At 36.3% G+C, this 23,204-nt stretch overlaps 1 protein-coding gene across 1 annotated transcript in view; it reads left to right on the top strand.

The window, feature by feature from the left end:
• Window positions 1–23,204, top strand: part of LOC108678025 — a 158,635-nt gene that overhangs the window by 111,128 nt on the left and 24,303 nt on the right. The window contains exon 4 of the mRNA XM_018166357.2: window positions 6,313–6,414. Coding sequence (XP_018021846.1) covers window positions 6,313–6,414 — 102 coding nt within the window. The remainder of the gene's footprint in view (window positions 1–6,312; window positions 6,415–23,204) is intronic.

Below are 23,204 nucleotides of genomic sequence, written 5' to 3'. Positions count from 1 at the left end.
GTTTGCCATTCACTATATGTAAAGTAGATTTATCCCCCCATTACTCGTTTATTTGAATTAACAAAACATCCCATAGACCATTTATAGCCATTAACGTAATTTTTAGAATCTTGAAGGCCGTATTTTTACTTGAAAATTCTAACGACATTGCATTATTCATTTGTAATATTATTACACGTGATATTTATAGTGAGTAAAATAAATGAACTTGAGCAAAGTTCCACCTTCAGGGGAAGAATTTCGATTTAAAACAAAGAAAATAAGCATCCGAGAAGACACAAAGCTTAAACGGATCGTAAAACGGATCTATATGTTTTTGCATATATTGAAATTCCAATTTAACTAGTACAATCAATGTCATAGTTGTTAGGGATCAATACAAGCGATGAGAAAATATCTCCACGAACCACATGAAGTCCGGTACTTCGACAAGCAGCCTTCTCGGTCCACCTCATATTCGTTATTATCCACGGATGTTTGCATAGCGCATTTTATTCGTCTCTCTATTGGAGTTCCGTGCTGCCGCACTAACTCCATAAGAAGCGAGTGCACTCAGGCAAATAGTGCACATTCGTGCGAGGGTTATTGTCCACAAAAATAAAGTAAGACAAGCTAGATTGACGGCAGGCGCATGCTCAGGCGAAGGCCTTTGCTGTGCTGGAACACGAGACTGAATGACGAATGCTTGACTGCTTCTGTATTTTTGCATGAGAGCGAGCAAAGTTTGGGGGGCGTTCTTATTTATGTTAAAAATGTAACGTTTAATTTTAATTAATTGTTAGTTTTTTAAAGGCGAGTGTCGCAAGCTGGCGAGTGATGCGCAGTTTTAAAATAAGGGTTAGTGCGGAGCTTGTATGTATTACAGTTTCAAATGAAGGATTGGTGCATGTGGTGCTTGTATGTATTTCAGTTTCAAATGAAGGATTGGTGCATGTGGTGCTTGTATGTATTGCAGTTTCAAGTGAAGGATTGGTGCATGCGGTGCTTGTATGTATTACAGTTTCAAATGAAGGATTGGTTCATGCGGTGCTTGTATGTATTACAGTTTCAAATGAAGGGTTGGTGCATGCGGTGCTTGTATGTATTGCAGTTTCAAGTGAAGGGTTGGTGCATGCGGTGCTTGTATGTATTACAGTTTCAAGTGAAGGGTTGGTGCATGCGGTGCTTGTATGTATTACAGTTTCAAGTGAAGGGTTGGTGAGGTCATTGTACGTATTACAGTTTAAATTTTAGGGTTGCATAACTACAATGAAGTTTCAAACGAGGGACAGGTGCGACGCCTGTTATTCTTCAACCAGCAATTGTCAGTTAAAGTTTGAAGGCATTGAAGTATCTAAAAATTATAGCCTAGGGGGAAGTTTTACGGGTTTTGGTATGGTGCAATTCCTAGAGTACCAAGAGAAATGAGATTTATCGCCCCTCCTTCCTGCCATGTGTTCTAAATGTGTGAAATTCCACTTTGAAAAAAAAACTGCAATTTCATAGTTTTCATCTAAATTATTAATCTTAATCATAAAAATAGTTATGTGAACGACTATAATGATTATTATTTCCTACAATTATTTAGTCTTTATTTTCCTGTTTACTGAAAATTCACTTATCAAGATGTTCATCAGATTTATGATTCAAGGTCAAAATAGCCCTCTAGGATCTCTTTTATGGATCTTAACTTCTTTCAGTTACAAATGGTATTATTCTACCAACACTCTTGTTCAGTCTCGCAGCACGTGACTCAATACACTGCAAAGAATTGCGCCTGGGCAAAGTAAGAACAAGCGAGCGATATTTTGCCGGGCTTGCGATCTATTGAGAAGAAGCTTCAAACTCCACGGCCGAGCTCTCGTAGCGGACAAGGAAGATGTATAAAAGCACCCGAAAAAGAATTGGACTCTGGAGTGGAGCGCCTCCGAGATGCCCTTGGAATTGCCAGGATTGGAGCGGGATTAACCAACAAACCACGGAATGAAACGCGAGATCACTGCCAGGTAATCGTCTCTCTCGATTAAATGAAAGCAGAGAAAGAGTTTGCCTTCCATCTCGTGGCAAGAGAACCAAGTGGCTACGTTGCAATAGCCCCCGTTTCGTGTATCTTTCTGGGATCCTTAGCCCGCGTAAAGCTTTACACCAAAAGTGCACGAAATTAAGTGGTCGGTGCAAGCTTCACCTTTCATTAGAAACAAATACGGAGTGGGCGGTAAGGAAAGCCGGATAGCAGGCTCAAAAATTTGCAGAGGCGGAAAATATTGGACGAAAGAATTGATGAAATTTCTGTTGCAACAAGTTTGAAAAAAAATACAAGTATATCCTCTTAAGCTCTGGTAATAAATTTCAATGTTTTTAGCGCATTTTCTAATTTATGGAAAAAATGCACTATTGTGCTCGCCATGTCCGTCCGTCCGTCTGTCCGTCTGTCTGTCCGTCTGTCTGTCTTTCCGTGACTTCACGTTTTCGTTGACGAGAGATGCGTTATATGTCACTCACTGCACTGAGTACTGAGTTAAATTTTTTAGATATTACTTAATTGGAAATGTTATTGTGATCCTGTAGCGACTGGTTAAGATCTTAGTCAACATTTCTATGCACACTCTCCAGATTTATTCCGAATTAACACTGAAATATCTTTTAATTTTTTTCCAACTTATTTCGATACTAACGAGTATCGCGATAAAAGTTGTTTTATAAACGCATAACGACTGAATTTTTTAGATGAAGAATAATTATTTTCTGTGCGTCGCATCTTGCATAAATTTTGAATTAATATTTTTCGCTTGGCTTTGGTCACACAAAATCCTAGAATATTTTGGTTGAAAGAAGTGGTTCGTAAATTTTAATTATTCGTTGCTCCTGAATTATAAAATAATAATTTCTGCACGTGCACCGGGTTCTATTGCTGATATTGATGAGGATGTCAGTCAACGCAGCTTTTCTCTGGCCGGCAAATAAAGTGAATCATTTTCTATGGATTTTTACCTCCCTGTACCTTCGCCATAACCTATAATACCGAAATCGATGGTAATAGGGTTAATATTCTGGAGAAATAGGATTCATTTGCAGGGCATAGATTTGTGCTAATGTTAATCTCGTGCTGGCGCACTGTATCTTCAATTCTTGACGCACTAAAGTTATTACCTTATACCTGGCGATGCCCAAGCGATCGATGGTAAATGCGTTCTATAATTGAAAGGATGGCAATGAAGTAATTTACAAGCCATGCCAAATTAAAACGCTCTCATACTCGTCATAATTATGCTCTCGATTGACTCATGATGGGACGAAAAACACACCGCATTACGAACAAAATTCATCGCAAAAGTCCGTAATTTTTTCATTATACGTTATACCGGGAATTTTAAAATACTTTGCAGGTTAAATTTCACGAGCATGTAGCAAACTTTGAACAAATTATTCCTTAGCTCACAAAATTTAGTTGCACTTGCACGAGTTTATTATTTAATGAGAATAAAGACTGAACATTATTGAAGTTAGCAAATTACCAAAGCTTCAAAGAAAATAATTTTTCTTGTAGTAGGAACCATCTATTAGAGAATGACGGTCGGCGAACCATCAACGCTTAAAGAAAAATATTTTCTATCGCAGAAATCCCCCATTAGAGAATCGTGGCACTGAAATCGCCTACGCGTTAGAGTCAAGAATTCCCAAGTGCCTCGATGCTGCTCGGCCAAAGGCAACCGTCCGATTGAATTGCCTCTTCTTCGATGAAGGGAAAACACGCTTGCACGTTGATCGAAATCCGAGCGAAGTTAGAAATTCAAGTAAAAACTTTGAGTTCTGTGCAACATTTTGTCAGACCGTTCACCTACGTTACAATTTGTCCTCGTGGACTATAATTGCTGAAACCTGGCTACAAATTCGTTATGTTTTTAATGGCCAGCCTGATATTTATTTAATTTTATTTAATTGTTGGCAGACACTGCTTATCCTTAAAATAAATAATTTCTACTTATGAAATTATATAATTCCAATAATGTGCGGTCTTCGAGCAGAGTTTTTTGCAATAGACATAGTTGACCGTTTACATTGTAACATATATTGATTGCTTTTAGAACCTTAGCGCTATTTCCATTATTTAAAACAAATATTTGAATTCAAACTAAAAAGTGAATTGCTTTAGATGTGACTGATTCGCATATAATGATACGCAAAACTGAAAGTACGAAAGAAATTCACATTTGAATTTTGGAAGCCTCGCTGGACTTCAAAGAACTCTTTCGGTTTGATAATTCGCAATTAGCCGACATCAATATCAATGCGATCGAAGCATCTGAAGCTTTAATACACTGTACTTGACTAAACTTAATTATTATGATGAACATTTTACGATGCAATGCGAATGACTATCCTACGAAGTGAACAACACAGCGGCTCGATCTGCCTTAAAATTCGAGCTCGATGATGATGAATTGTCAAAAAAATTATAAAGACTGACGATAAAATGCTCAATTTTATTACAACGTCACGAGTTGGAGTTTTTGTTTAGTTGAAAGGAAATTACTGATGCCGGAGAAAGGGAATTAGGAAAGAATTTAACGAAGTGTCTGCGTACCACTAATTGCATCGTGTCGAGAAAAAGTTAGTAAAGCATCAGTCAACGTTCACTCATTAGATGAAATAGTTATTATATATACGAAAAAAATAGATAAAAGGAATAACATTCGATAAAATATTTTGTTGTGTTCCCAGATTGTAATTATTATTAAGGATTTGACGAAAAATATCCTTGTGTGAAGGTGACTTCTCTATGAGATAACAATGGTAGACACTATAAATCATGAATCGAAAAGCTATTGCTATTCATGCAAGACGCAGCGGATTTAATTCACTTGATTGTTTGTTGCTCTAAAAGTAAGTCAGCAGGAGCAGTGAACTTTTCTCTGCCCATTTATATTCGTAATCACCAAAAATCTTGCAATCAACTCTCTGGTAATCACCTCCGACATTGTAATACATCAAAAAGTCGAATGCAATTTTTTGGACCATCAGTTTCAATTTATCCATTGTTCTATAATTGATGGATTACGTAACGTTCTTTTTAAATAATACTTATAAACTCAACCATTTATTTAAGCTATTCATTATTATCTGTATATCCATTTGTATACAATAATCTCATTTTTGGACAGCCGGCTGTTCGGCAGCAGTGTTATCCGTGGAATTTGTTACAATTTGATCGAACATCTAAGAATATACGGAATCATGCGGCAGAATATAGTTAATTTTCTATTTATTGATATATCTTTATAATAAAAATATTCACCAGAAAAATCATTAGCCCTCGCTGACGATTTCGGTTACAACCCTAGTTAATTTAAAATGTTGAGCCAAAACATTGCTGCCATAGAAGGAAATACATCGTGATCGTGATTATGAGCTAGCATTTCTTTAGTTTAAATAATTAATAATGTTATATATAAGAATATAGCAGAAATAACACTTCTCTCACCATTTGCCTTGGCATAATCTTATGGTTAATAATTGAAATCTCTTCCACAACCGATGATGTGGATGAAAACCATTTAGTCAGTTGCTAAATTGCAGGAATGTTTCAATACATCTCGTGCCAATGGAGGGTGAGTGAGAGAGATGGTAAAATATTTAATCAATTATCTTTTGGTCCCTTTTATGACATCTACAGAGGTGCCTCGCTAAAACACCTTTGAAAAAGGGCGAGACGGAAGGCAACTTGAAGGTCTGCCGAGCAAAGTTGTCTTATTGTTTTCTTGAGGCCAGCAGTTAGGCGCACAATTTATGGGCTGTAGTATTAGGTTAGGACTTCTGAATCTCGCGGGAAAGCAGTAGTTTTGGCAGTATTACGGTCCGGGACGCGGTAAATATAAAATCAGAAGAGGCGAGTTTACTAGCAGTCAGTTGGAAGTTCGGACTAAAGTGAAAACTGATCGATCGCTGCCGGATCCACATTTTGAAGCGAGCACGCGAGGTGTTGGCACTTCAGCTCAAACTTCTCCCGCCTTCTTATTTACCTTTCAGATTTTCATGAATTTTCTCGTTGATAACGTTCAGCAGCGGGTACCAATTTCACGGCTTTATGAACTGGAATGAAAGTTTATAAAGCTCTCAATATAAATTTTGAATGCAATGATGACTTTAATTGTAACAAATTTTCTGTGCCAAATTGTCCCGAGTAACTAGATTGAATTTTATTTTTTAATTTTCTTGAAAAGAACCTACCTCAATCTCAATTTTCCAGTAGATCAGGAATTCTGGTGCACATACATGCAACCGCTTACTATGCTGCACTACAAGATCCTTGACGTAGACCATTTTATGTTGTAGGTTACATGGCTGAAGCGTGACGACGAGCAGATCCTGACGGCTGGTCAACAAGTCTACTCTTCGGAAAACAGATACTCCGTGTCACACGTACGCCACCACAAGGTAAGTACTGGCGCTGAGCGAAACTATTTCTGTGCGTGTGTGTTGATTTCAGTCCCTGTTGAATGAAGTTATTATATATAATTTTATGTATATACAATTAAATGGAGTAAATTGAAGATTGATTACGATTCATTGTTGATATGGGGGTATTTGTGGTCTATGCAACTGACTGGACCAACCAGTCAGTCAATGTCTTCTCAGTCACTGTTGAGTACAATTAATGTAAATAAATTCATGTATAAATAGTTAAATTAGGTTCATTGAAATAACTACGATGCCTTCTTAATGTGGACATATTCCGTGTCCATGCAACTGACTGCATTTACCTCCATGCAATGTAATTCTCCTCACTATTAAATGCTTGCTCTAAAGCGAACGCAACAAATAATTGAAGACGACATATCACAGTACGCTGGCAACGCCCAGCTAATATGGAATTCTTCAGTATACCAATGGGCGTAGATTAGTATTAAACATTCAGGATATAGAGTCTATATTTCAATTGTAATAGTACACTTGTTACATCAATACGCATTACTTGATATGTCATCTCCTATTATTTGAATTCATAATTGACAAATATTTGTGAATAAGCTGAAATAAATTTTAACCATCCAAAAGTTTATGGCAACAAATGAACTAATAAACAAAACATTTCGTTATTTCGGCCTAAAAGCCAGATTTCTGTTGCAACTCAGCTTTTTGCTGTTGTTCTTGCATTATGTAAATGTACATTAATGCTAGCCTCCAAATATTTCGGGAAGTTATCACTCTCGAAAAAAATCAGACCATTCATTCTAACAAGCGCTTCTGAAGATAATTTAGAAAAGATAGAAGTATTAATTTTACCTCCTGTTATTTATCTGAAGCTGTACTGTTATTATAGTCCAATTTCATAAAGAAATGCGGGAATCGAATGTTGGATGATCTTAATATGAACTTACTTGGTATGTAGGTTAAGCGCGTGCTCTTTAAACTCCCATAACTTAGGCCGTATTTTCAAAAAAAACTTCCTGCAATGAATATATCTTGCATTTTAAACACGATTCGAAGGACGACGACAACAATTGCAAATGAATGTCAATTGGAGAACTCGTTAAATGACAAAAATCAATCAGATTTACTAACTGTATTGATATACAATTTATATTTGAAAATATTTTTATTCAGACGAAGGCTCACACCATCATACCAAACTTGTACTTACGATCTCATGGACACACAGAAAATACTACATACAGGAAGAATTAGCTTCTTTTATCAATAGTTTAATTTTTTACGACAAGCTTCCAGAAGTAAAAAAAAAAGAATATAAAAATCTCAGTTTTTGCAGTGTGACAGCAAAAGACCACGAGAAGTTCGGAAAAAAAACGAGCGCTGGCATTTCTTTGTTCTATTTATCTTTTATTTGTCTAGAGAAGCCGAAGCTTCAAACGCAAATCGTTTCGTCTCATGGGCCTCTTATTCAGCATGCATTAGAGTAGTTCAGGCCTCGGGTGGCTGCACTTTTTTTATTTACCATTTCCTTGTTTCAAGTTAAGTGATCACTTGACCTAAAAATGTAAAAAATTCTACCGTAAATATTTTGAAAAGATATGCGAAGAAAAAAAAAACGATGAAATGTTGCATTGGTTTCCCTGAAGTAAGTTTAAAATAAACGATAATCTAATAAATAAACGATCATATTGCTTATATAAGATGACTTACCTCAACTTTGTTGCAATGTAGCATACATTACTCCCTCGGCATTACCTGTAAGTGGATATTCCAATTTTTCCGTCTTCGTCAAAGAATTTCAAAATATTCGAAATAATTTCGAATATTTCACAACTAAATATTTTTACTTAAACGAAGATTTTTTCAGACCAAATATTGAGATAGAATTCTCAACTCGATAAATAGTTTCAATGAAGTTTGAATTTTTTATTTTTCGAACAAAAATTTTACCTAGTTAATCATCCAAAAATAATAAATATTTTACTACAATCCTCTTCACCCGTTGCAGAAATTTCTCGCAATTTATGACTAAAAATGAAATTTGATCGAGAATTTAGATTTGATTTGATCAATTTTTTATTTTGATTCGTATGAATATGATCGAGGTAATATTCTTACACATCATGCGCAGGCTTGTAGGTATACGCGCTGGAAAACCTGCTTGTGTTTAACAGCCTAAGTCTTTAAAATATTCATAAATAAAATATAGATGAACATTGTTTAAAACATTCATCGTTCGTACGCCACACTTAATCTTAAGTCAAGTTACGTCTACCCAGAATAATGTAGATTACACAATGCTTAAAACACTCAACATTTATACTCCTCACTTTATCTTCCGTCAACTTACGACTTTAAAATGATCAAAGCGTGTGTTCCAAACATTTCTAAATAGAGTATAAAAGCTGTACAGTCAGCTTTAAAGTGTACAGTCAGCTCAGAGTACCGTGTGGTTACAGTAAGAATGACATTTCATTTTTTAGAAAGCGTTGAGGCAAAAATAGGAATTCTTTCGCGTCTTGCCGCAGCTCGATCCATATTCAATGTATTATGCATTAGTGCGCATAAAACGGCTGAATATTGAAACCTGGACCACCCGCTAGTGCCCGGCATTATTTCCGCTTTTGGGAAGGAAGTTTGGAGCATGCGTTGCCGAATATTCTCTGGTGACCCTTCTTCACTGAAATATTATCGTCTTTAGAATGTTCGATAGTTGCAATATTGAAACCGCAGGTCAAAATTGCTCTTGTTTTATTTTATTTTTTGGCTCGAGTGTCCGGCACGCCAGTTCGTGGAGATAGCAGCACTAAACGGAGGCATGATATAATTTTGTTCTCGAATTGCCTGTGGATTATCAAACATCGTAAAAAAATATGCGTTGTGTTCTTTGGATAAAAGAAATTTCTAATGATTCGCTGGCCAATCTGTGCGATAAATAAAGGCAGATAAAAAATATTGGCTACACAATGAATTATTCTTTATTAAAGGAAGCTTTGCCATGCACTCACTTTCAATTATTATAATCCCTACTAGTAGCGAAAAGAAGAATGTTTCTAACTGTTGCCAGCTTCAGAGTTCTTGCTATTAATATGAAAATAATTGAAGAATGCCTTCTTGCTCTATTTTCGCATGTATGGAGAGAAATAAATAACTTTATACATGTATTATTGTTCTCATTACATACATAAGCACGGAAAAAGGAGCTGTAAGATTCATGTTTAGTTTATAAAAATGACGTTCCACTTCATAAGTAATTCATACCGTGATTGAAAATCTGACAAGCATGAATTTTGGATATGCGGTTTGAGAATTCAAATTATTTTTGGTTATATGCACATTTTTTCTGCTACATATCATCCACAACATTTGGAGTACAATTCTGATACCCTGGTAGTTATCAACTAAAAATTTGGTGCACTGCTCATTTATCCCGCTACTTATTACTCAAAGCTCTGTAGCAGAGCTCGGTTAACCTGCAACCCAACACAGCTCGATTAACCTGAAAATTTTCATTTAGAACATCGTGAGTACAACACGGTTAACTTGCTGTTTATCATCACCCGCAACATCTTATTTTAGGATATTATTAATCATACAAATTATGGATAGAGTTGTTTCAACAAAATCTTGAATGAGATTTTGCATTAAATTCGGCGGTAGGACAGGGATAATCAATCCCGATAAAATGCGGGTTTCCCTGCAAGTTTTCCCTGTTATTGGAATTGGAACGATACATTATTCATTAATATAGTTTATTCATTAAAACAGTATTTGTATGCCGCTAACAGCCGGCTATTATACTGGGAATTCTATCATGACTCTCCCTCAGGAGAACTTAGCTTCCAAGAAGAAGCGTTCAATAGATTCTCAGACAAAGAATATTTTCAAGGCTCCGTAGCCTGTTGGCTAGAAAACAAGTGACGTATCTCGGCTCTTTTAAATTTTTATCTGCGATCTTTGCCGTGCTTTGACTTCGCAGCGTTGAATCATGACAGCTGCTAATGACGCTCGTTCGTTAAGGAGATTTTTCTGCGCGGCATAGAATCTTACACATTTTTTTACTCAAATCTAAGAGAGAATCCAGCTAAACTAAATCTGTTTGTCGGTCATTGAATGGTATACTTCATTTAAATTCTTCTTATAATTTGAAGTTATCGCTTTCCTAATGCAGTGTAATTTGATTATTTAAAAATTGAAAGATAAGGTACACTAGAGCAAGTTGTTATAACCACAAGTTGGATGGATACATTGAATTCAATCTCAATTAATCCCCTCTAGGAAATAAATTATAGATCTTCACGCAAACATTTCAATAATTACGAAGCGTTATTCCATTCCTACCTATTTTATATGATTTGCGTTATAAGCCACCTGACATCACCACTTTAATATTGAAGGTCGCGTCATTGAACTTATTTGTCAATTTTTCTGCTTTCTAATCTGATTTGGAACAAAAAAATGCTCTGATTCCAACATAAAGATTCAAAGACTGACCATGAAGATGAAAAAAAAATCATTATCGTTTTCGGGGCTGCTTGGTATGGTTCATCGGCACGCTGCTGAACTAATTGGCTTCAATTTAGTTTTATGAGAGTCATTTAGAATGATTCAATTACAGACTGAGGCTGCTCCGGAGGAGCTATGGCTCTTCAGACGACCATCAACCCACGGGATATTATAAAGAACTCGAGGCACCTGCCCTTGTCGTTTGCCGCAGTAAAAGTCAAGAAACCATAAGACAAATTATCCTGCCCGTTAATTGACTTTTTGGTTCTTATATATATTTCTCAGCCTAAATTATTACGAATATTTTCCGTGTTATATGAAACTGATCAATACCTCGATTGCAGTGAACGTAGGAGTGAAAGTTGATCTCACGAGACAGTGACTGTGACAGCAAAAAATTAGAATATTTTTTTAATTCAATTTTTCTGGATCCATTTTTGATCAATTCTCTAACAAAATATTAATTCAGTAATTTCAGTGAGCAAGTAAAGTCTCTAGATACGTGTATATTAATAAAATTAGTTTACAAAATGCAAAGTTTTATTCTCTCTTGCAGTACGAATCTTGTTTTCATCTAATTAAATACAATAATGATATTAGTGGAATTTATGGGATGTATTTCTTTCCTTCTAATATTAATATTTTGCCACACAAGTTTCACCATTTTTTCATTCCATTAATAAAAAATCAAGGTTTTTGGGACTACCGGTGAAATTTGAACTTCTTGCTTAAAGTTCTAAAGTTCTAGCTGAACAACTTTTTCGGCGCGTGAACAGCTTGCTTTTACGACTCTATAAGGCTCAAACAACCTAAAAAATTCACAGAAAACACTATTTAAAATTTAATATAACGACCAGCAGCGGCCAAAACCTCCTCTTGCAGGATAATGGTACCAATTTTTAACCTCACAAAAAAATGTAGAAACATTTGTACACATTCATTAATATGGTGTAATTCCTGAAGCTTTTCTTTTGTACAAGTTTGACTAAATACCAGAGAGTGCTTTTTATTAATAATCTTCTTATTCGTTTTTTCAGTGAGTTGAACAAAATTTCTTGCTGGCGCCGGGAGATAAAAAAGCAAGTTACCAAATGACATTTTAATGGAATGCGACGTTTCGAAAATATAATTTTCATTATCAAGCAGGTGAAGGTTTTGCAACACTTGAAATTGAATTTTGGAAATGACAGTAGTACCTATTAATGGTATAGTGGATACAATTCAAAATATTAGCTTAAAATTAATCTGAAAATAATTTCAGCGTTCGGACGAATCCCGTAGTTTGGAGGTTGATAGCTGGAGACTCGCTCTTGATAATGAGGGCCTCAGCTATCGCCAGTCTCGATGGGTGATGGTCTCATTGTGAGCCTCCCGCATGTGGTTCTTAGGTCCTCCAGATTGTAGATGGCATGTGAGTCGGCGGCTTAAGGTCGTGCTAGTAAGACCAATGTAATGTATATTTTGAAGAAGTTTACAATCTTCTTTATTAAATGAGAATTTCGAACAATATTAGTTTCTTGAAGCAGTCCAGATTTATTACAGGGAGCATTTATTCATTGCGAGCTGAGGTTTTTAATTTTCTTATTTTTGTAGTTGAACAGAAGTTTCATTTTTTTGTTATCCGTTGTGCTCTTGATGTTATTATGGATGATTTACTGCAGGACTCGTTCATCCGCTTTGAAGCTTCTGTTCATCTGGTTTCTGTAGAAGACCGTTGTGATGGTTCCATTAGATATTGCATCAAATATTAATTTGTACACATACACTAATTTGTCTGAAACTTCAGTGGCGTTTTTTCTGCTCCTAAGAGTCACATATCAAGTAAAATTTCGCTTTAATATGTTTGCTAACAAATCTTTCCGTTCATTTCCGTTCAAATCATATCAGCCTAAAATGAAAATGTAAAATGTTTTATAGTAAATGTGTTTACATAGCCTTTAATTTCGGACCGTAAACTGAGCGGAGTAATGAAAAGCTAATGGAGATTTTTAGAAAATTAGTATAATTTATGATTTAATAAATCTGTCAGTATTTGTTAAGATAAGATTTTGCTTCTTTAGCGTGATATGGAATCGGAAGTAATATTATATGATAACATACTAATATAATATTACAATAATTTTACTGAAATATTTTCATATGTAATGGCTTGTACACTCCAAATTATGTACAAGGATAAACGGCCGCAGCAAAAAAAATTACTTCAGACTGGTTTATTTATTGTTTTTTGTTTTACCTTTCTTAAATTTATAACATTTAATATGCCACATATTTCAACGCTATACGAATATGACGGTCACCCGGAAAATTTACAGCTCATGTCCTAAAAAATTAGTTTTATTCCACCAGAGTTCCAGCGAATTACGAGATTATGACAGCTGCCACATCATAGAATTAGACACGCAACGTGTCACATGCGAGTCATAAATCCCTCTGTCAAGAGCAGAACCTATAATTTTATCCAGCCTACTGACAAGACCGTTTGCTGATTGTAAAAATCTAAGCCGTTTTTTAATTCCACCTGTGCGAAATTTTTTTTCCTCAAAATATGGGACTGAATTACTAACACCAAAATTAGCTATAAGAAGATTTTTCTTCGTTGTGCTTCAGATTCATCGCAAAGCTACGCGGTCAATGATTTGCTAATAATTTCACCCTTTAAACATCGCAATACTTAATAAAAATATTTATCGTTCACATATCATTTTTCTAAGTTGAAACGTTGAAAGTTTAAATTGAATTTAATCATTTAACTTTCGTATGTGGAGATAGACCACGTGTAGCGAATGCATTTAATTTCTATCAACATTAAGCTTTGTAAAATGACGAATTCGCAATGAAAATCCGACATGTCTCAAGTTCTCGGCGCATGCATATCTCGCCAGTAACGTTCAGGAAGCATTTTTATTATTTATATACAAATAAACTGCGTCTGAAACTGCAAGACATGTTTCCTAGTAAAGAAACTTCGGCTCTCGCTTCCAAATAACTCTGGAAGTCATGTTTCACCAACAAAGCCTCGACACATTCATCGCTTAACTCAACCCACCTTCCTGCCAACCCGCCACACTCACCCACATTCCTGCCAACCCGCCTCCTTCCTGCCTAACAGCCACTCTGACCCACCTTCCTGCCAACCCGCCACACTCACCCACCTTCCTGCCTAACCGCCACTCTGACCCACCTTCCTGCCAACCCGTTACACTCACCCACCATCCTGCCAACTCGCCACTCTGACCCACCCTCTTTCCAACCCTCCACTCTGACCCACCTTCCTGCCAACCCACCACTCTGACCCACCTTCCTGCCAACCCGCCACTCTGACCCACCTTCCTGCCAACCCGCCACACTCACCCACATTCCTTCCAACCCGCCACGTTGACCCATTTTCCCGCTAGCCCACCCCACCGACCCAAGTTCCTGTGATGGTAGTACAGTTCCTGAGCCAGCCAATTAGCTTGATAAGCTTGCGTGCTCGGCGCCTCGCATGGCTCCACGTCACCCAATTCTTACTCATTGAGATTGCGTAGAACAATTGTACCTTACATGTTCCTCGGAAACATTCCGTATCGTCGCTGTCGTTAATCTTGCCACTGGAGTTTACGTCCAGTTCACCGTTGCTAATTCATGTAATGAGAATTTTCTTGTCCCTCATCACCTTGGTAATTGGAGTAATTTAGATACGTGATGATTCGCTGTCCAAACATGTCTTGACTCAAGTTTTGTGTCATGTTTAGGAGTCTAATTGCATTAATTTTAAATTATTTTTCTGATTGTTTTTAAGTTATGAAACTCTTCTTGATTCTCGCTAAGGAAGTGCTACTGAATTTTAATTGGTGTCACAGCACATAAGATAAATTTATAATTTTTCGGAATTGATCCTCTGGATGACAGTTAAATACTTAATATCATTTAATGCTTTTGATTTCTCTGTGAGTATCGTCTTACATATCATCTGATCATTTGTTTAGTATGGTGAGCTTCAACAACACTTCTCTAATATTATACATAGATTTCTGCTGTATCGGATCAAAATAAATTTTGTAGTTAATTAGTATTGTTCTTTTTAATCGGTCAACAGTTAATGAATTGCTGTCGTTTTTATAGCTGAAATCTCAAGCCTTTCAGATATTTTTCCATTTCTCCATCGATGCACATGAATTGCCTTCAAGCGGGTTTAAATGGCAACATTTTATTTATATATCTCTCGTAAATAATTTACCCAGGACTAACAATCTAAATCATCCTATACAGCTGTACATTCTTTTTTGCCATAATTTGCTGCAAACGATGGAAATTAGTCTATGGATAGATGGAAACGGCTAAAGTACCTTCGATTTTATCTATTCGAGTTTCGCTGGATTTCCTCCGCAAATAAAGGAGTCTTTTCGTAAAAGATAGGGTGATTAAGAGAAAGAACAACATTAAGAGATCAGAAAACATCAGAGGTAGAGTTAATAATATTTGTTCTCTGCAAGAAAATCACATGCCACAGTGGATAGAAGCTTGAATGAAAGAATGCTAACATTGAGCGAGCTGCAGGTCAACTTAATCAGACATGTTATCTTAATTAACTTTAATTAATGCAGTGCTTGCCCCTAATGCCCTCTACGTAAGAAGGGACACGCTGATTATGTAACTCTGGTAATTAAGTTCTTTTACATTAATTATTTCACCTAACTATATACCTGACTTCACATACTATACCTAACTTCATTGTCTTTTTCAACTGTTCAAAGTGGAGAAATAGAAGTAGCCTTACAGTGCGAAAGTTACTGAACTAGATGTGGTCACTTAAAATCTCATTTTAAATAGACCCACAACAGACTACTTAGTTTGTACTTTCAGCTACGTTGTCATGCCTCTACAAATCACCAATCATCTCACCATCGTTCATCACCCATTTCATGCCCAAGAATCAAAATGTGAGCATTTAAATGAGAGTTTTGACCTGGAATACTAAATTAAATCTCCTTCCGCAGTTTTATAGAAGGTGGAAGTAGCAATATTTATTTAATTATTTGAAGTAATTTGCTGAAATGGTGGTAAGTTGAAATTTGAAAGTCACCCTTTACATTTGCATCTTATGCATCTTCAAATTTAAATTTCGTATCTATTTTTAGCGTATTGACGGGATTTGATAAATTTTTTAGCAGCGATTTACAGCTCCAGTATGCAGAATTTACAAAAAATTCCGTAGAAGGATATGTGTCTTCGGATTGTTCAAAGTTCATTTTGAACATTTTGGATGCTGGATAAGCAAATTTTTCTTTTTTCGCACGGAATGCTGAAAAGAACTAAAAAAGTGAGGCGATTTCCACACCAGAGTCATTGTTCATTGACAGGAATATTCAATTGCACACAATACATTTAATCTTGATGAAGGGCAAATTTTTGTTACATCTTGATGTAACAAAAGATGTTAATCTTGATGAAGTTACAAATTTTTGTTACAAAAATTTACAAATTAAAGGGAAACTACTGTTCAGTAGTAAGAGATTGCGTTAATAATGAAACACAGATTGCGTGAAAATTTCCTGGCAGTTCTTCTCTTGTTGAGTGAAATCGTTGAGTGAAATTCTATATAAGTGAGAAAAAACGCGTTGATTTATTAAACAAAAAATATAACTCATTACTCACGGCAGTGAGTGACAGAGAGCGCATTTTCTCGTCGACAAAAAGATGAAGTCACGGACGGACAGACAGACGGACAGACGGATGGACAGACGGACGGACAGACGGACATGGCGAGCACAATAGTGCATTTTTTTCATAAATGAAGAAATGTGTTAAAAATACAAACGCGTTTTCACAGAAATTTTGCATTTTGGCTTCAACTTTTTACTCGTTATCATCATTAAAACAATTATTCGTATGATGAATAGAAAAAAATAACGAATGAGATAAGTACAATAGACAATATTCGCAAATTCAATAAAACTTAAATTTTCACCATTGGACTCGTCGATTTCAATACAGAATTTTTAATTTAAATGGATGTATCTATTCAAGCAATTGCGCCTTTCGAAAATTTCAGGAAATATGTATGGGTATTCTCGCCTCTTATTTCGTAAACATGTCGGATTGAATCTTATCAAGCAATATTCAGCTGAGATTCCAAAAACTTTGGGCCAAACCCGAGGCAAGCAGAAGTCCGTTCCGTTTATTCCAAGCATTGCCGGTCATATCTGCATGAGTTTGCAAAAAATGGACTCAGCTGTGCAACTTTAATCTTCACTCGTGCATAATTAATACGGCGTACTTAGATATTGAGCCTTAACTCGAGCCTGAGCCAGCGTATACGTTGGTTTTTCGAGCTTAATTTGATCTTTACGGCAGCCAAAGAAGAGAGAGTGGATGAAATGGCGTAAGCCTGGGCTGTAATGCTCGCTATATGAGGTTAAAGAAGACGGGCTATATGGCTTACTTAGCCAAGGGACTCTCCACAAATGCCAACTCTGAAGCTTATGCTCTAAATGCTCTTAGGCTGTGAGTCGGAACTCAAGAGGCGCCGTGACATGACTTGATAAAACTTTGGATGCCCTTGAACTGTTCGACTAGCTGGCACGAGTCCACCTCTTTCTAAGCGGGCACAAAATTTCCAAATAAGACTTTCTAACTTTTTCCGATAGCTAAACTTGTTTTGGCAGCTCTAATCTTTATTGTGTGATCTTAGCCTTCTCCCTAAGTTCTTGTCAAGCTTCGAATTTCGTCTAGTAAGGCAAAGCTAACAAAGCTGTTCTCCCAGCCGAAAAATATCATCGATGTAATTTGCAATTTCCACAAATAAAACTTTTCTGACTCATGTTTTATTCGAGTAATATTTCATTTTTTGTAAGGTTTAGACTTTCTTCTATCTAAAGCTTCATTTAGATAACTATTTCATTTACAAAAAGACTGGCAAAAATAGTTTTTAATATTGAATCGAATTACTTAAAATTTCTTTAAATAATTGGCTGTTCTCAAATGCAGTTATTTAAAATTGACGATATTTGAAACCAGAATTTCTATTCAAACAATCTCAATGCATGAAATATTCTGGCTTCCATCGGCATAATTGCGTCCTAAGGTCATTTTAAAATTCGCTATTAGTTTTAAATTATTCAAGAATTCAATCTGCTATGACTACAACTATCTAACATTTAAAAAAGTATTCATGACACATCGCAAATTAGTTAAATTTTCAAGAAATAATTGGAGGAAATAAGCAGTTTTGAAAAAAATTCCGTTCGACTAGATAGATAGAATTCAACGCATATATGCCGTTATTATATTTGTGTTTTCGAGGCGCATACAGCATGGCTCGCAGATGCAAATACAGCACCTACAATTCGCGCAAGCTCCCTCACTCCCGAGCCTAAGAAAAATACCACAAACTTTTTCTTGTCGTGCAAGTGTTGCGCGCCGACGTCCCAAGACGCGAACAAAGTATTGTCGCCGGCAATATTCCCATGCTATGCATAAGAGAGTTTGGCAGGCTAGTAAATTTGATACGATACTCGCGGTTGTTGCATGTAGTCCGTGAAGCTATGTATTTTTTAGATATCCAATTATAGATTTAATGAATTGTAGTTCTAATATTTATCAAGTTGCTTTGTGGTTCTGATTTTTCATTTTGGAACTGTTTATTTTCCGCGACTTTATTCACGATTTTGTTCCTGAGAACTTTCGTATTATGCTCAAATATATATTTGATGGATGTTCTACAGTTCACATTTCTAACCTTTATTTCCAAAGAAAGAATTGAAGCTTAGGTTTTTCACTTAGAAATTTCAAATGACTCAAAAAATTACTTCCAGAAAATATAGTATTTAATTTGACAAAGTAGAAGCGCAAATTTCACATGGTTAAATTTACAAATATTTTAATAACATTATGAACGTAGAACGCTATTGAAGCGACCAAAATATAGCATAATTCTTGTCTAGAAGTTGCATCATCTACACAACAAAAAATAATGGAAGGCTCAGTTGCTCTTGAACATAAAAAAATTTTTAGCCGCATGCCGGCGAAGCCCAGGTTACTTATGATGTGTCGATAATTCTAACATACCGCGCACTTCTTAATATTGAATGTTTCCATTTTGGGAGATCATGAATGGCGGATGGTAGGTCCACTATTTCGTACTCTCTCGTTATGGTCGAAGAAAACAACCATTGGGTGTAATTCTGGACAATCTCCAGCAAACGACCATCGATTATACACGTGCCAACCAAGGGCCACCGATGATACGGCCATAATTTTAGTCAGGGTGTGAATCAGGTGTTTCTCGTGAGGCAGTCACTTCTCGCCTGCCTCGACGATCATCATTTTAACGAGCGTTTCTCATTTGCATGATATAAGCTCGCAGTCTGTAAAGTCCCGCTTCCAAAAATCCTTCAAGGTGAATCCGCCTAGCATGAACTTCATGAGTCTGTTAACTCGGATATTTCCACAGTGTTAACGCACAAGAATTGCTTGAAGCATATGAATGATATGATCAATATTGGTTATCATCACAAGTGAACGATGATTTGTTTCGAAACGATGGATTTGCTATGGCACGAATTTTTTTTCTGCTCCTATATTTGTTATATATTACAACAAATTTATATATATAGTATAATTTTAAATTTTTTATATAGTATAAGATATTCAAGTTTATATTGTTCGTTTAAAGGACTTTCATGAAAATTTTAACCGTCGGTAAATTCACTAAAGCAATTTGAGTCTTTGAAAAAATTCTTATTCGGCATCAAGGGCAACTCAGTGAAAGAAATTTATACGACCAATCTATGGAAATGTAATTTTTTAGCCAGGGAAAATTCGTCAACTTTTTCAGAAACAAATACGTAAGCATACAAATACATGAGTTCGCTAAGCACATCATTTCATAAAATGGCTTCCTTTCCCTCAGAATAGAAACCTGAATTGAAAAAAAAAATTCTAGACATCCGAAATTTTGCACGCAAAAATTTCAAGCATGGTTAAATTCCTTTTCACATTATCACTGATATATTACTCAACCGATAACATTCTTGATCCGAAATGTGCGGCTCAATATTCTTGGCATGATTCTTTCCCTAACTTATTCGTCTTTCATGTCGCGCTTTGTTATTTTTTGTCTCATAGCTTTGCTATTTCCTATTTTAAAGCTATGCTATTTTTCGTCGCATGCAATGTAATTCCCCGCATCTTTGATGTTCTAGAAGTCCTGTCCGGATTTCGTGACCCAAACGTCATTCAAATGCGGAACGCGACCGTGCGTGCCCGGTGCGTGTAGCCTCATTAATTTCGTTGTTGAACTTGACTGACTGCTGAGAAGGAATCAGTCTAGTCGTGAACTTGACTGACTACTGAGAAGGAATCAGTCCAGTCGTGAACTTGACTGACTGCTGAGAAGGAATCAGCCTAGTCGTGAACTTGACTGACTGCTGAGAAGGAATCAGTCTAGTCGTGAACTTGACTGACTGCTGAGAAGGATTCAGTCTAGTCGTGAACTTGACTGACTACTGAGAAGGAATCAGCCTAGTCGTGAACTTGACTGACTGCTGAGAAGGATTCAGTCTAGTCGTGAACTTGACTGACTACTGAGAAGGAATCAGCCAAGTTGTGAACTTGACTGACTGCTGAGAAGGAATCAGTCTAGTCTTGAACTTGACTGACAGCTGAGAAGGAATCAGTCTAGTCGTGAACTTGACTGACTGCTGAGAAGGATTCAGTCTAGTCGTGAACTTGACTGACTGCTGAGAAGGAATCAGTCTAGTCGTGAACTTCACTGACTGCTGAGAAGGAATCCGTCTAGTCGTGAACTTGACTGATGCTGAGAAGGATTCAGTCTAGTCGTTAACTTGACTGACTACTGAGAAGGATTCAGTCCAGTCGTGAACTTGACTGACTGCTGAGAAGGAATCAGTCTGGTCGTGAACTTGACTGACTGCTGAGATGGAATCAGTCTAGTCGTGAACTTGACCGACTGCTGAGAAGAAGGAATCAGTCTAGTCGTCAACTTGACTGACTGCTGAGAAGGAATCAGTCTAGTCGTGAACTTGACTGACTGCTGAGAAGGTATCACTAGTGTCATGAACTTGACTGACTGCTAAGAAGGATTCAGTCTAGTAGTGAACACTTGACTGACTGCTGAGGGGGGCTCAGTTTTGAAATGAATTTGACTGAGTTTTGAATAGGGCAGTCAGTCAATTTAATCCAAAATTACCTCCTATGAATAGGATGCACTCAAGATGAAATTGTGCACGCAATTCATACTGTGAATATGAAATACAGTAATTCGGTATGACCTGAAAGCCAGATACAAGCTATACTCGCAACTCAATAACAACTGAATTTATGTAGAAACGAATAAGGCCGTGAAAATATAAAAATAAAAAATTAAAGTACAAAGAACGGTAGAACACGAAGCTGTAATGAGTTGAACAGACTTGTCATCTGTAAGTTATATTCTTTAAAGTTACTGCTTGAATAGCGCAGCTTGAAGTTTTCAACTCAAAAATACAATGCCCAGCGCTCGAGAAAGTTGAGAAAGATTGCTTCGTTTGTTTTCAGAACGTGACATGGTTGACAAAGTTCTGCAAATCTCAAAGTTTTCAAGTGAAGCTTTATATGAATGTTTGACAGAAATCTTTTTCAACTTTCACATAGAGCAAATTTAACGCATTTCGTTTACTGAATCGAATGGTCTAATCATAAAATCAAGACAAAATATTTTAAATTTAATCAATAATTGGAGAATAACTCTGCATTTAAAATTTATTTGTCAAAATCATAAGTTTTACAAATTAAAAATTGCGATCGCGTGTTACGCTTAAATAATTATTACGAGCATCCCCAAAGAAAATAATTCACTCAAGGCCACCACCGTATCTTTCCACCGAAACAAATAAAAATAAAATAAATATGAATAAAAAAGAATGCTGTGGAATCCGTTTGCGGACCGTGCTTGGCGAGCTGGAAACTCCTTTTTTTTTGGCCTTGAGACGCTGGAATATGTGTGCCCCTCTCGAGTGTCCGTCCCTGGAGAGCTCATTTGCTCGACGGATCGCCAAGCTTCACAAGAGTCCATCAAGACGACGGACGCAGCACAGAACAGGCGGCGCACGCGTAGCTTATCATAGTCATATATTGCGTGTGCATGCCGTAGACCTCCGCCACGTACATCAAGAACTCAACTAGGCATAAAAGATTAAATATTTTAAATTAGATCTATAGAATAATAATTTAGAAATATCCATCGCCCTCGAGCATTTGAGTTAAACAATTATAAAGTATAAATCCCCCAAAAACCAGTTTTAAAAAATGAGTAGTCCGTTCATATAGCACCGAAAGCATGACTGAATCTTTCTTGGCTAATTTAAAGCGTTATATCGATTAGAAGATTAGCAAGGAAGATCGCTTAATGAAGAAAAGTAACATCAAATTTGAGTTCCGTCCTCGAACACTGAACACAAAGACTCTCAAAGATATGTATGTAAAATAAATGTAATCGGCTATCCAGAAGTTGTCCCCAATGAAGATTAAAATATCATATTCGGTGACCGGCATGATTTTAACATAAGTTTCGAACAGGGAAAAATATTTTGGAAGTAAATGGCGTTGCAAATATTATACTATTTTATTGAATGAGCAATACGGGCACATATGTAACGGGTAACAAAAAAATATATTTGAGCAAACCTTCGGCTTTCATGCAAATTTGTCAGATTCTCTCTCCAAAAAATATAATCGAAAATTGGGAAGTACATATTGAAGTACTATAAACCCCAAATAAAATTTTGAGTGTTTTGACACTAGCGATTCATTTAAGTGAATTCATATTCAACGATTCATTATACTTAATATATTTGGAATATATTTCTTCTAAATCCATTTAATAGTATCATTTTCTATCCTTCTTGCCTCGCGTACGTCGGACAGCTTGTATCCAATTCAAGCTCTTTGATCTTGGAAGAATTTTATTTCCCGTCGCCCTAGAAATCCTTTAAGATGATACACACGACAGCGCGACCGTGAGGCAGGCACAATATTTTCAGCAGACTTGCTGACAAATGCGCTCAATTTATGCACTCCGTAGAGTCTTAAAAAAGGGCTTCTAAACTCATAGGGTAACAAACTTCCTTGGAAAGGCAGAGAAATGCAGTAAGCTTCAAAAGGAATTTTTCAAATGGGCCTCGTACGAAAAATTGGAAAGAACGAATAATGACATGAAAATCACCAGAATATATGTTGATGAACGTTTTTTAATCTAGAATGGCATATAGAGATAGATTTAATAATAATAACACTTCTGTAAA

This window comes from Hyalella azteca, unplaced genomic scaffold (assembly GCF_000764305.2).
Source record: "Hyalella azteca isolate HAZT.00-mixed unplaced genomic scaffold, Hazt_2.0.2 contig8314, whole genome shotgun sequence".
NCBI classification, from domain to species: Eukaryota; Metazoa; Arthropoda; class Malacostraca; order Amphipoda; family Hyalellidae; genus Hyalella; species Hyalella azteca.
Note: the sequence above shows the minus strand (reverse complement) of the source record. Positions and strands in the feature narration are given on the sequence as shown.